The 16,007-nt window shown below is 40.8% G+C and overlaps 1 protein-coding gene across 3 annotated transcripts in view; it reads left to right on the plus strand.

Moving 5' to 3' along the window:
• LOC136864060 (patched domain-containing protein 3) overlaps positions 1 to 16,007 on the plus strand; it is a 752,635-nt gene that overhangs the window by 482,965 nt on the left and 253,663 nt on the right. For all 3 annotated transcript variants that reach the window (XM_067140595.2, XM_067140594.2, XM_067140596.2), the window contains exon 7: positions 7,117 to 7,237. In XM_067140595.2, coding sequence (XP_066996696.1) covers positions 7,117 to 7,237 — 121 coding nt within the window. The remainder of the gene's footprint in view (positions 1 to 7,116; positions 7,238 to 16,007) is intronic.

Genomic DNA, 16,007 nt, shown 5'->3' on the forward strand with positions numbered 1-16,007 from the left:
AATTAAATTGATGATGCTCTGTTGACGGATGTTTGGTACCAATGCTGCATTTTTGGCAGCTTGGGCGTAGCAGCTTGTTCCGGTAATCATGATGGTAGATGGAATGGTGCAATCGCATTAGCCTCTTCGGAGTTGTAGATCAGTAGCTGTATTCCCCTAACAATGGAGGTGGGTGGCTGATTGAGTACAGAGCTTGGAGAGGTGTAGGTCAACCCTGTAGTGGAGGAAGTGGACGCTTATCCACATCATTTCTTCCAATTGCTGTCCGATTCCGGTGAGATTTTTCGTTCTTGCTTGATGTGCTCTGTATTCACAGTAGGTGGTGATGGAGGCGGCGTAGAATTATCACTCATCGCAGCTTCTGGAAGTAAAGTTAACACTTCCACTGGAGATTTCTGGAAGTAACCATGATGCTTCCATTGAAGAATTCTGGAACCTTCTAGAATGATCTTCTATTAGCTGAAATGACATCCACGGATTGACTATTTATAGATGTCTCCAATTTAATTGATTAATTAATAATTATAAAGCTTTCTTTCCCCACCCTGATGGGGTACAACAGGCCCCCTAAAGGGCAACACCCTCTCTCTGGCCATGCTTCACTTTGCTACTGCTATTACTACTTACAAGCTATCTTTCTCCTTCAGGGAGGAGTGGGCCACCTAGTACGTTACGCCTACTCTCTGGCCAGGAGAGTTGTGGGGGCATGGAGATGGGAGGAATATGGGTGATGGATGTGAGTTATGTTGACCACCTTGGCATGTCATCCAAAATGCTCCAGTCTAATTGTTGTAGTGAAGTGAGCGCAGAATTTTTCGGAGGTTTTTATGTTAAAATTCCCATCTTGTGTACATTAGATATCTGTTCCTGGTAAACCTGGTGAAGATTTGACAAATGGCCCATGTATTATCTTTGTCTGGATTGATGTACATTATTTTTGTTACATAGAACAGCATAGGTGATAGTGGAATTTGTGGTTGAGATGATCAGGCTCCTGGAAGCATTATAATTTGTTCTTTGGTAGAGTATACATAATTAGACATGCTTGGTAAGTACAAACATAAATGTTTCTCTTGATAGTATTATAACAGAAACCGGAAAACAAAATTGTAACTCACTATCTTCATAATAACTTTTTTTTTTTTTTTTGCTAGTTGCTTTACGTCGCACCGACTCAGATAGGTCTTATGGCGACGATGGGACAGGAAAGGGCTAGGAGTGGGAAGGAAGCGGCCGTGGCCTTAATTAAGGTACAGCCCCAGCATTTGCCTGGTGTGAAAATGGGAAACCACGGAAAACCATTTTCAGGGCTGCCGATAGTGGGGTTCGAACCTACTATCTCCCGAATACTGGACACTGGCCGCAATTAAGCGACTGCAGCTATCGAGCTCGGTTCATAATAACTTGGTCAATGTGCATTAGAACAACCGTTTTTTTTCTTTTCTAAATGTTCTTCTTTTTCTTCCTTTTCCTTTTTAAATAAATATATAAAATATGTGGCATGGAGAGCTGCATCAAACCAGTCTATGGACTGATGACTCAAACAACAACAACAACAACATATAAAATATATAAAATAAATATATATTATGTAGTTGTTATCATATTTCACCATGCTGACTGGAACAGCCATACCTTAACTGTCAGTGAAGATAACGTGTTATATGCACTTTTTTCTTTGCCATTGATGACAGTTTTGCAGAGAATTTAAATATTGCAGTGAGTAAAATTAATTGATCTCTACTCTGATAAGTGTCGATAATATGATCTTACATTAAGATATTCTAAGCATAATTACCAATATTGTGTTTACCCTGTTTACAACAAATACACCTGAGTACACACATTTTATCTGACTAAACAATATGGATTCGCTATCTTCAATCATGATGCTTAATTGATAATTTCTTTATACACATAAATCTACATGTACCCCTAAATATACAGAAGTATACAGTAAAGGAATGTAGGGTGTGAGGAATTTACGTTTCTAATGTTTTACTTTTCAACATGTCGGAAAGAACAGCATTAATCTTATGTGTTAGTAAGGATAATATGTTATATAAACAATTAAAATAGACTGTCCTGTATTATTGTAAAATAAAATAAGTAAATGTACGAGAGCTTTGGGCACATTATCAAGTATTGTTTACAAGTGTATTGAGGATTTGAGATTTCAGTATACAAAATGATACATCTGCATTTGCTAGGTGATGGCAGAATAGTCTTGCATAGTTCTTCCATGAGTAAGATTAAATTAACTTGAACCTAGTAATACCGAGCTCGATAGCTGCAGTCGCTTAAGTGCGGCCAGTATCCAGCAATCGGGAGATAGTGGGTTCGAGCCCCACTGTCGGCAGCCCTGAAGATGGTTTTCCGTGGTTTCCCATTTACACACCAGGCAAATGCCGGGGCTGTACCTTAACTAAGGCCACGGCCGCTTCCTTCCAATTCCTAGGCCTTTCCAATCCCATTGTCGCCATAAGACATATCTGTGTCATTGCAACATAAATCAAATAGCAAATAAAAAAAAAAGAACCTAGTGATATTTCTGCATTATGATGTATGTTGAAATTTACGAGGGCTTTTTTTTTTTGATCATGCATGTAAGTAAATAAGAGATAGTCGGGAGCCAGATCTGTGCATCATGCAGTTGCGCAACATTCCCTCCGCAACCTCTGCCACTGTCGGCTCCAATGCACCAGTTGTAACCAAACTGCGGGCAATTGAACATGGCCGCTAAGATTGATACTCCTGCCAGGTGTGAGCTGCGAACTGTGATACGTTTTCTTCAAGCAGAAGGATGTTGCGTTTCCAAAATCCATCGCAGAATGAGTGTAGTGTTATGGTATGGTGAAAACTGTATGAGTGGTGGTAGTGTATGGGAATGGTGTCGGAAATTTAAAGAAGGGCAAACAGACATCTATGATGACAGTGGGCAAGGACGCAAGTCTGTCGCTACCATACACGTGATTGAGCGTGTTGATGAGTTTGAAGTGATGGTTGGGCGGACAACGCTTCGCCACCAACGAAGAACTTCAGGAGGCTGTCCAGACGCACCTTACCTCACTGGCGGCAGACTTCTTTGCAGAGGGCATCGCAAAGCTAGTATCACGATATGACAAATGCCTAAAAGGTTTTGGCAATTATGCAGAAAAAATAAGTATGAAACTAATACATGTTAGTAATAAAATCATTTTGTTATGTCAATTTGTCTTGAATTTATAGCCCATTGGATGTTGAAAAAAAAACAGCCCTTGTACAATAGGTGGACCTGCTTATATACATTTTATTAAAGTAATGTAATGGGTTCATTATCTTCCATCATTTTAAAATAACCAAAATTAAACCTGCCTGCAACCAAGGTGATAGCGTTGAATGGAATCCAATTTATTATATGACTACAGTGACATAGTACTGTATATCTATACTTATGACTACAGACAAGGGTGACACATTTACAAGAATCTTGGTTCTAGTACTACCTACTGTAGTCATATATTAATGAGTATTTATAGATAGATATAGCTTGTAGATAGGGTGACAATGGTCGTATGTTTCGAACATATTAATAGATTGTGCCTTAATTCAGATTATGTTGGAAGGTCCTCATCAGAGGTTTAAAAAACTGATATCTATTTCCAAGATTATTGCTCTGAATGATTGATTGGGGGCTGAATAATCGTGGTCAGTGGTGAAGGACTACCTGGTGTTGTGATGTGACTTTTGGCAGCATTTATATTAGGCTGTGGCTAGACTGCCAATGTTGAGAGGAGGGAATGTGGGGGTCTTCACTTTGCTGCTGCTGCTGCTGCTACTACTACTACTACTACTACTACTACTAAAACATTTTCATTCCGTCCCTGAAGGGAATATTAGGTAACACCGTCTCTCAGGCCAGGGAGATGTGATAGAGACTTGGCCGCCGTGGCCTATACTAGGAACTGTCCTGGCATTCGCCTTAGTGCAGGATAATGAAAAACCACAGAAAATCATTCTCAGAACAACCAATGATAGGGACAGTCCCTCTCCGTCTCCCGAATGCAGAGATGTAGATTCATGACAGAGCCGCGCCACCTCTCTTCTGCTTTGCTCGGTCAGTCGGAGTGCAGAGCTGTCGAACCACGGACCAGCCATGGCCACCTGTAGGCCAAAGCCCACTCTGCAACCGCCGATGCTTTACAAAAACTACTACTACTACTACTACTACTACTACTGAAAATGAAAACCTACAAGCTGTTTTTCCAGTCATTGACCGGGTCAGGGAGGTAACGAATGAATCATATATAGTTTATTAGTACGATGGGGTCGCCACTCCCAAAGTGATTTATTAATGACTGATAGATGCTATGAAATGAGAATGGAGAGTGTTGCTGAAATGAAAGATGACAGGGAAAACAAGAGTACCCGGAGAAAAACCTGTCCCTCCTCCGCTTTGTCCAGCAGAAATCTCACATGGAGTTACCGGGATTTGAAGCACGGTATCCAGCGGTGAGAGGTCGACACGTTGCCATCTGAGCCACGGAGGCTCCACTACTACTACTGAAATGTTTTCATTCCTTCCCTGAAGGGGGAGGCAGGTCTCTTAGACGGTAAAGCCAACTCTCAGGCCGGGAGATTTGTTACGGTGAAGGAGATGCTCGGAGAAGGTGAGGGGGTAGGTGACCTATACTAAGAACTGTCCCAGCATTTGCCTTGCTGCAGGAGAATGGAAAACCATAGAAAACCATTCTCAGGTCAGCCGACGGTTGGGACCAACCGTGAGGTCCAACCATGTCCCATCTCTTGAATGCAGAGGCGTAGAGCCACGGTAGAGCCGTGGCCACCCCTCCTCTGTTTGGTTGGCCGGTCAGAGTGCAGAGCTGTTGGACCATGGAGCAGCCACGGCCAGTTACGGGCCGAGACCCACTCTGCATCTACAGACGTGATGCTTTACTTTGAATTTTCAGTGATATGTGTATGGTCAAGATATCTTTTATGAGTGCTGGACACTCTTGGTTGGCCGAATTTCTATGAAAAAAACATTTTGACTGGACTTTGAGAATTTGGGACTTGTGTCCATATTTTGCCCACCTATTCAGCTAAGATATCACAAGTTTCATGTGTCACTCTATGATATATACCTGTTTCTAAGGACAATTCCTTCTTCTGTGCTCCCATCATTTCCTCCTCCCTTCCTCTCCAATTTTCCCAAGGTGATCTTTTATTATTATTGTTTATCTAGTCTTTAATTAATCAACATTGCTGTATTTTTTTGTGTACTTTGTTACAGTGTTTGTTGAATTGATTATTAAACTCCAGTTTGTATTTCACTGTTTTGGTGGTCTAGGAACATTGCTTCTATTGTCAAAATCTTTATTAGGGATTGAGTCATTTTATCTCTACATTTTTTGCAGTTTCTATCTGAGATAGATTACGTGTTAGGAAAGAAAAAAGGGAAAGCATATTTGATCATTTATTGTCTAATGAAATGTGACATGATTTATTGTTGGTTCTTCAAAGGTACCATATGTAGTGTTCAAAGAAATTACTCCTTTCTTTGTTCAGTTTTCATGGATTCTCCTAACTTCCGTTTCTATGTACCATCCACGGAATCCTTTAGAACCCAGCTCCTTCAAATCACTAGTGGAATATTGTTTCTATATTTTCAAACTGCTATTTTATTGCTACTATATCACCATATAGGTCAGCTGAGAGTTATAATTGGTAGCAGAATCTACATGATTATCTTACTCAAAGGTCACTACTTCTACTACCACTACTACCACTACTACTACTACTTTTTTTTTGCTAGGGGCTTTACGTCGCACCGACACAGATAGGTCTTATGGCGACGATGGGATAGGAAAGGCCTAGGAGTTGGAAGGAAGCGGCCATGGCCTTAATTAAGGTACAGCCCCAGCATTTGCCTGGTGTGAAAATGGGAAACCACGGAAAACCATCTTCAGGGCTGCCAATAGTGGGATTCGAACCTACTATCTCCCGGATGCAAGCTCACAGCCGCGCGCCTCTACGCGCACGGACAACTCGCCTGGTACTACTACTACTACTACTACTACTACTACTACTACAATTTCATTCTGTCCCTGAAAGGGACGGTGGGCTTCCTAGTTGGTAACGCTGTCTCTCAGGCCAGGGAGATGTGATTCAGTGAAGGACATGTTCGGAGAAGGTGAGGGGTTTGGTGGACGAGGCCTATACTAGGAACTGAGGAACTGTCCCATTGAAAACCATGAAAAACCATTCTCAGGACAGCTCATGGTGAGAGTGCAGAGCCATCAAACCACGGACAAGCCGTGGCGACCTGCTGGCCAAAGCCCACTTTGTAACTGCCAACCTCAAAAGTCGCATTGGCAGCACTGTTTTTGATGTTTTATCTTGCTCATAGTTACAACATGTTGGGCATTTGTGGGAGCTCCCTTCCTGTCATTTAGAAGGACATGACGTGGTGGTGATTATTGTTTTAAGAGAAAGTACAACTGGGCAACCATCCTCTATTAACATTAATCAGAGGGAAAAACACGAAAGGGGTCTGACACTTTGATAAATGAAGGTATTGGGCAAAGAAAGACAAGGGCAAGGAAGAGGGTGAAAATATAAGACTCCCTAGGCCTTAAATACTTTAATACCATCAGGGTTAGAAAAGAACAAGAGTTGACCAAGAGAAGTCAAATAGAATACCGGTAGGTGAAAGTAAGGAGCCTGGCACAAATAAGTAGAAGCAATGCCAGGTGGTTGCTAAACTGCACTCCAAAGTCAAGAGCCTGTGGGGCCACTTTTAGTCACCTCTTACAACAGGCAGGGGATACTGTGAATGTTATTCTACTGCCCTCACCCACAGGGGGATAACATTATGTGATTCCTGGGTAATAACATCACTGGATTCCCACGAAGTTGGTCATGGATTGACTTTGGGGCAATGCACAGGAGATTTTTAAACCAAAAGTCACGCGTCTGCTGTTTGGTAGCCCCGTGTTTTTAAACATTATATCAAAAACCACACAGAATTACAGGCTTACTTGTTATTGATTTTATTTTCTCCTCTTATATTGCTTTTTTGTTAATGATGTATGAAAATATGATTTTAGATATCCCTTCTCTCTTCTTATCTTTCAGTTATGGTGATATTAGCGAAGCAGCAATATTTCAAGACATAGATAAACTAATAATAGGCATTGCCTTGATGTTTATCTATGTTCAAGTTATATTATCCAAGTTCAATATGGTGGAGTTCAGGGTAAGTTTACTTAATACTTCTTTTTACATCTACATTGTAGATTATGAAAACATCTACCTAATAGTTAAATATAATCGTAGTTGCAATTATGTATGTATTATTTTAGTATCTTTCAATAGAAAATCCAGCTGGATATGGATTGCTTAAATAGTAGTGGTCAATCCTTCACTTAAAATATACTCATCAACAAGTTTTGCATCACCTGACATCCCATCGTTGTACACATGTGAAGAAATGTTTAGCCTTGCATACAAATAATATGTCTTAAGCATACAAACCAACTAATTCTTCCGTAAGTGTGTGAGGCATCTAATACCATCTACAAATGCGGTAAACTAGGCAAAGTGGATAGTGATGGGTTGTCCGACTTTGCCAGAGACACATACATGTACACATACGTGTAAACATTTCCAGGCTACTAGGACCAGATATGAAAGACCACCATCGTCTGTTGAAGACTCGGCAGATGTTTGCAGGATGATTCAGGTGTGCTTCCAGGAATAAAATTGACAATTTTAATTTAGACTTTAGCATGCTGCAACGTTATGTACCAATGTGTACGTGAGGAATAAAACATAAGGAGTAGCCATGAGAGTCTAGGAATTCTTGGCAAACTAGTGAAGATGAGCCAAGTAGGCTGCTGAATTCTGTATGCATGGCCAGTATAAGCAAATAAATAAATAGAGTTAACACACACTACATATCTGTGGAACATGCTGAAGCTAGTGGAGGTGTTCTTCCAACTCGTCTGTACAAAGGGCACTAGGAAAGTTTTACAATGTGAGTGAACACTTTTTCAAAATAATTTTCACCACATTCCATACACTTCTCTATACGTCAAAACCAGTTACTGAACCAACTCTGCCACTTTTCTTCGGTTACATTTTCACACCCTTGATTCCATGCTGCCAGAAGCTCCTCGTCGGATGCAAAACGCTGCCCTTTCAGCTTCATCTTCACTTCTGGGAAGAGTGCGAAGTCACATGGGGCAAGATCAGGACTGTATGGAGGGTGAACAAGCACAGTCAACTCTGATCTGGCAAGAAAATCCATTGTTACATTTGCACGATGTGCTGGAGCATTGTCATGATGCGAGAGCCAAGTGTTTCACTAACCTTGACTTTCGCACAGTCACAGGAGTACTCTCATTTTAAAACAGCCACACCTTGTTCCGGGATTTTGTTGGGACATCATAATAATAAAAATGCCAAGTTTTGTCACCTGTAACAATAATATTGACGTTACATGAAGTCCCATTTTCAAACTGTTTTAGCATTTTTCGGCACCATTTCACTCGATGAGCCCTTTGCTTCTCTGAAAGTGAATGGAGCACCCAAAGGGAACAAACCTTTTTAACATGGAGATGGTCATGTAGAATTGAATGAATAGCTGGTGCAGGGATGTGGAGGGTCTCTTCTACCGGCCAATATTTCAATAATACTATGCACAACTGGTATAAGATTAAAATTTACATTACATATATTAACTTTCTTTTTACCCATTTTGGAACCTAAGTAGCATAACGACCTGCTGCGTCTTAACCAGAGCCCCCTTTTGCCACCACTTTTCAGAGTTCCTGAAAGGCCTTCACAGCTACCGTAGCGGTCTCAGGGCACTCGAAGGCCACACTGTACTTCACCCCTACAGGCAATCCCCCACTTTGGCTGTCCAAACTCCATGGACCAGGGGATGGAATTAATTTTTTTTAAACACACATTTTTTATTTACAATAGCCTGCACTGGTCGAATGCCCTCTAACATTTAATTTATTTTACTTGTTGCTGTTTATTCTCTTCTTGAATACCTGTACAGATTTTGGAAAAGGATCAAACTTTACCCCTGGTAAACTGTTCCACTCTTTCACGCCTTTCCCAATGAATGAAAATTTACCCCAGTCGCTTCTGCTAAAATTCCTTCTAATTTTATACTTGTGGTCAGTTCTGCCAATATAATTATTTTCCAACTCAAGCCTCTCATGGATTTCTCCCCATGCTTCTTCTCCTGTATAGGCTCTATATAATCCTATAAGTCTAGTTTTCTCCCTTCTTTTACTTAAAGTTTCCCACCCAAGTTCCTCTAACATTTCTGATACACTACTGTTTCTCCTGAAATCCCCTGTTACAAATCTTGCTGCTTTCCTCTGCACACTGTCTATTTCTTTTATTAGGTATTCTTGGTGAGGATCCCAAACAATGTTTGCATATTCCAATAATGGACGAACCATACTTAAGTAACTTTTTTCTTTTAATTCTTTATTGCATCTTTAAGTAGCCTCATTATGACATGTAACGATCTGTATGCTTTCCCAACAATGTCATCAACATGACCCTTCCAGTGAAAATTACTTTCAAATCTCACACCTAAGTATTTGCACTTGCCATCTTTTGGGATAACTACCTCATCCAAAGTATATTCAAATTCAGTTTTAAAGCTCCTGTTTGTAAATGTTGTAACAGTTGATTTGCCTCCATTAACCTTCATATTATTTTCTTCAACCCATTGTTGGATACTTTCAAGGTCCCTTTGTAATTCTGAACAATCCTCAATCTTATTTATTTCCCTATAAACAATTATATCATCTGCATACAATCTTATTTTTGATGTTATATTGTTCCCTAAATCATTTGTGTATATTAAGAAAAGTAACAGACCAATTATACTACCCTGTGGCATTCCCTTCCAAACTTTCTCTTCCTGTGATATATTATTTCCTACTTTGATTTTCTGAACCCTTGAATTTAGAAATGTTCTCATCCAACGTATAACCCTTACGTCCAATCCTATTCCCTCCAATTACTTTAATAATATTCCATGTTCCACTCTATCAAAGGCTTTGGAAAGGTCTATGGCTATGCAATCTAACTGGCCTCCTGAATCCAACTGATCTGATATGTCCTGCTGAAATCCCACCAGTTGTGCCTCACAAGAAAATTTCTTTCTAAATCCATACTGGCTCCTTATGAACCAATTTTTATCATCACATATCCCTCTGATGTACTTTGATATTAAACTCTCCAGTATTTTACAAACTATACTGGTCAGGCTGATTGGTCTGTAGTTCTCTGGTTTCCTTTTATCGCCCTTTCCTTTATAAATTGGTATTATTATAGATTCCTTCCATTCTTTTGGTATTATACTATTATTTATGACATAGTCAAAGAGAAATTTTAAATAAGGTACTATATACCACCCCATTGTCTTTAATACCTCCCCAGTAATTTGATCACTTCCTGCTGCTTTTCCTTGTTGAAGCAGTTGGATTTCTCTGAAAATATCTTCATTTGTGAATGAGAAGCTTCTTGTTTCCCTATATGTCTCTCCCTCTCTATCTTCTGTTACTGTTTCCAACTCCTGACAATCTTCTACTGAATCTCTGAATTCCCTACTAAAGAGATATGCTTTCTCAGTATCTGTTGAATAGTGTTCACCCCCTTCTCCCACCATTGTAGGAATTTGGATTCCTTTTCCTTTTTGATTCCTAATATATGAATACATCTTTTTCCATTTCCTTTTGTGGTCATTACCCTCTTGAAGTATGCCATTCATATATTTCTCTTTTGCTTCCTTTTTCACTCTATTCAGTTCCCTCATTAGCTGTTTTCTAGTTTCTCTATTCTCCCTACCCTCTTTGATTTTCCTGTTTACTATTCTACATTTTCTTTTTAATTTCCTTATTTTCCTTGTATAATAAACAGGGTCTGAGGTCATTTTACCCTTCTTAACAGGTACAAATCTCTTCTTTCGTTCCCAAATGATTCCTTTAAATTTAAAACTACACTGACATCTTAACTTGCTTTCAATCCCACTGCTTGGTAACAACTGATGTGAAGGTCACGCCTTGCTGTCTTCTAGACCAGTTTTCACCCCTCTTTTCATCCCTCACCATAATAGGGTTGTCCATCCAACTGTTTTTGCTTATTACAAAACTTTCCTAGTGCTCTTTGTATGAATTGAATGCACAAGTTCTCTTATTTCAATCAACTCTTCTAGAGACCATGAATAATTTTGATAAACTGACACGATCTCCCTACATATAAAACTTGTAAGTGATAGGTGAGGAAAATGGGATGGATTTTACAAAAGTTATATTTGAAAATATTGTAAGTATATTAATCTGGATTAATTGTACATAGAAAATCAGTGGACCAGTTATTCAGCACTTACCACCAGAACACCACAAGTGTTTTCTTGCAGTATGATGTAGAATATGTCAGTCTCTATGCCACAAATTCTGGTAATTTGTGAATAGACATAATAAAGCCATACTACAGCATTAGTAAATGACCTTTTGAATCAACAATACTGTCATAAGCATTATTCGTTAATCAAATGTAAAATCTTATTCCTGCATCACCTCCTATGACTGAGTTTATTCAGTTTTGGGATGAACTGGTTAAACCAGAGACTTTAATTAAAAAAACTTGATTTCCTTCCCTTAAACAATATTCCACAGAAATATTGGCTGCATAGCATAGAATGTCCTTTGACTTATTTGACTTAATTCCTGTTGTTCCTCGTGGAACATAGGACATCAACGTAGCATCTCCATCTGGTCCTGTTGACAGCCAGCCTCTTTACCTCACTCCAGGTCTTGCCTTCTTCCATCGCTTCCGTGTGTACAGATCTTTGCCACGTTTGCTTAGGTCTCCCTCTCTTCCTTTAACCTGAAGTGTTCCAGTCCAGTGCCTCTCTCTCACTTGCTTCATTCCCATTCCTCAGTGTATGCCCGATCCATTTCCATTTCCACTGTATTATCTGTATGGCCATCTCATTCTCTCTCATCCTACTCCAGAGTTAATGGTTGGAGATTACTTCTGGCCAGTAGATGTTAAGAATCTTTCACAAACAGTGGTTAACAAAGGAATGCAACTTGGATGTAATTACTCCAGTCACTTTCCAAGTCTTGCTAGATATTCTGTTATTCTTACAGACTGGATTGAGCCGAACAAAGGCACCATTTGCTTTTTGAATGCACTGCGAGACATCTTGTGCAGCTCGCCCATCTTTGGCAACTACAATGCCCCAGTAAGTGAAGCTATCCACATCCTCAATAGATTCACCATTGAAAACAAATGAGTCTAATTTGTTCGTGTTAATCCTTAGGGTCTTGGTCTTCTTTGAGTTGATCATTAGTCGCAACTTTTTTCCATCCTCTACCCAATCTTCGAGCTTGGCTTGCATTTCTCCATGTGCCTCGGACAGGGGACACAAATCGTCAGCAAATTCCAGATCTTCAAGCCTGTTGACTAATCCCCATTGTATACCACATTTCACATTTCAAGTCACGTTCCACATTACCACATCAATCACAACCAAGAACATAGTTGGCGACAGGATACACCCTTGACGAACTCCTGAATGTACAGATATAGGCTCAGCTATACGTCCTCCATGAATGACCTTACATGAGTAATCATGGTACGTTTCTCGAATGAGATCGACAATTTGGGCTGGCAATCCATAACGCTTCACTTCATTCCACATGGCTCCTCTGTTGATCGAGTCAAAAGCTTTCTCAAAGTCAACAAACGTTGCATAGAGGCGAGATGACCATTCGGCACACTGCTCCAGAATTATCCTCAAAGTGTTTATTTGGTCAATGCACGAGCGATTCAGACGAAAGCCTGCCTGTTCTTGTCAGAGCCTCAAGTTGACACATTCTTTAATTATGTTCAGCAGAATCCTGCTGAAGACTTTGCTAGAGATTCAGAAAAGCATAATGCCCCACTAGTTGTTACAATTTGATGTATCCCCCTTTTTTGGCAACTTCACCAACAATCCACATCTCCAGTCTGTCAACATTTCTCCAGTAACCCATACCTTCTCAAACAGAGGCGGCAATATATTGGCAGTAGTGCCCATATAAATCTTTTTGACTTCTGATGGAATGTTGTCAACTCTGCTGCCTTGCTAATATACAAATCTTTGAATGCCTTCTTGATTTCCTCTACTGTTGGAATGCAGGTTTTAATTCTTGGGTCAGACTGAATCTCATCTTCTTCTTCTCCTTCCCCCACATCTGACTGATCTTCCATGGAGCAGTTTAGAACTGCCATCACTTCAGATGATCCTCAGGGTTAATTAAGAAGGATCCATCTTTGTTTCTGACTGAATGGTTTTTCTGCATCTGCTTCCTTGCCAGAATTCTGGTGATGGTATGGAGTTCTTTCAGATCTCCTTTGTTGACTTCCTTTTCTGCCTGTTGAGATAAGTCATCTGTCCAGTTCCTTTGATCCAACCTCACACTTCTCTTTACTTCCCTCACCTTTGCAGCATATTTTGATTGCAGTTCAGCCTTTCTTGCTTGTGTCTTACATGCGTTCATTGCCTCATTTATCTCTCCTCTCTCTAATGATTTCCCGTGTCTGTTTTGTCATCCAGTCTTTTTTCCTCCTATCCTTAAAATCCAGGATATTTTCACTTACTTCCATAAAGACAGATTTAATCTTCACCTATTTTTCCTCAACAGTCCCATCCTCCACCTGAGTGAGTGGTTGAAATCAATTCTTTAGTTCTATCCTGAAGACTTCCTTCAACTTTCTGTCATCCTTTAGCTTCCAGCATCATACTGCTTCCTTATTTGTCCTGTCTTCCTTTTCCGAGCCTGGGTCTTCATCCTAAAAGTAGCCACAAAAAGATGATTACCACTGCTGATGTCTGCATATCTCTTATTCCTCACATCCAACAGTAAATGCCTCCACCTTCATCCAGTCACCACATGATCTATCTGATTCTCTGTCCTAAAAATCCGCTGATACCCAGGCCACTTAATGACAATCTTTATGTGGAAATACCATACCACCAATAACCAGATCTCCTAGGCCAGGGCCTCTCAAATGCCCAAAATCTCATGCGTGCAAATCGAGGCACAAGAGCTCCGTGCACTGTGCATCGGTCCCGCTTGGCTCGGACCAACGCTTTGTCTCTGGGCTACTCGGCTAAGCTCGGCTCAGATTTGGAGCGCTACGGAGCAAGTGAGGAAGAGGGAGACAGGGGGAGTGAGCGAGACAGGCGTGGGGAAAGAGAGAGACAGCACTATTGCTCCAAATCGAGTAGTGGGGGTCTGCACTCTGGTCAACCAAGCAAAATCGTCTTTTGCACCATGCACAGTGCATGCACCAGGCGCATGCACTCTGAGAGGCCATGCCTTCTCATGATGTGCTTAAGTCTTTCATTATCCTGGCCCACTTTAGCATTCAAATCTCCTCCAAATATAATTATATCCTTCCTCTTCTGTTTTTTAATCATGCTATTTAAATGCACATAAAATGTCTGTTTGCCTTCTTCCTTTGCTGTCTCATTGGGTGCATAGCACACAATAATCACAACATTTCTGATATTGGTCTTGAAACGTGCCACAATTATCCTTGCTGGCACTGGATACCACTCCACAAGGCTCCATTTAGCCTCCCTGTCCCTCAATATGCCCACACCTTCACAACTCCATTGCCCTCAGGTCTTCCAGGATATATAAATATAGCTTCACCATGGGTGATCAATTCCCCATACTCATTCCATCATCTCACCTCAATTAATCCCAAGATGTTCATGCCACTGCCTGCTGTAGTCTTCCACTTTCCCGCAGAGTTCTCACATTTCATAAACCAATTTTTGTTACCTTTTTCCAGCCAAAAATCATCATCTTTGGATCAGTCTTGTTTCTCTTTGTTGATGTTTCTGTAATGGCATAATTTAAGGTTGTGCGAGTTGTTAGCCCACAGCACCCAAGCCTGGTGGTGGGACTGCCACCTAAAGCCTCCAGGCATGCTTTTTTCTGTTGGGGTTGTCTCCCTTAGCCTTTAAAGATCCCTCTTCACCACAAGGCAGTGGTTTCCCTCTTCAGGGTTGCCTCCTCCACCAACTTTGCCGTACCAAAAGTCTCCTTCTTTGCCTCAGTTGCCGTTAAGGACTTCACCAGAGCCCCATTAGCCATTACTTTTCAGAGTTCCTGTAAGGCCTTCACAGCTACTGTAGCAGTCCTGGGGCACACAAGGTCCCAACTGTACTTCGCCCTTGCAGGCTATCTCCTAATTCATACCGTTGCCCGTCCCCCACGACATGGACTAGGGGTTGGATTTATGGGGGACAGAATATCCTGGATACTGTAAAATGCTGCCTGGTTTCCACTTCACTCCATGTCACAGTGTAAACCGAACATGGATATCATAGAAACTGCATCGGTCAACTTTACTCGGATGCTATATCAGCAGTTCCAGTGACACACTTGAAGCCTGAAAACAAATTTCACTCTTTAATTTCAGCAACTCCAGCAGACTATTCTGAAGCAAATGGACACCACAATTAACAATAAATGAATAAATATAAATCAGTGAAAATGAAACTCCACACCTTGTTTCAAGTTATTCGACCAGGTCAGGAATGGAATGAATGAAGCCCCCATCTATCAGCGAGGATTGGAATTGTGCCAGCTGCCGATTAATGACTGACAGATGAAATAGAATGATATTGGAGAGTGTTGCAGGAATGCAAGATGACAGGAAAATCCAGAGTACGTGGAGAAAAATCTGTCCCACCTCCGCTTTGTCCAGCACAAATCTCACTTGCAGGGACAGGGATTTGAACCATGGTACCCAGTAGTGAAAGGCCGATGCGCTGAAACCTGATCCACGGAGGTTCTCATAAATAAATAAATGAATAAATGAATGAATGAATGAATGAATAAATGAATGAATTTTACCGCCATAAGTCCCACCGCGGGTCTCCAATGGCACCCACATTGTGAAGGCTACTGTTAACGGTAAAGATACAT

The sequence above is a fragment of the Anabrus simplex genome, chromosome 2 (assembly GCF_040414725.1).
Source record: "Anabrus simplex isolate iqAnaSimp1 chromosome 2, ASM4041472v1, whole genome shotgun sequence".
Taxonomy (NCBI): domain Eukaryota; kingdom Metazoa; phylum Arthropoda; class Insecta; order Orthoptera; family Tettigoniidae; genus Anabrus; species Anabrus simplex.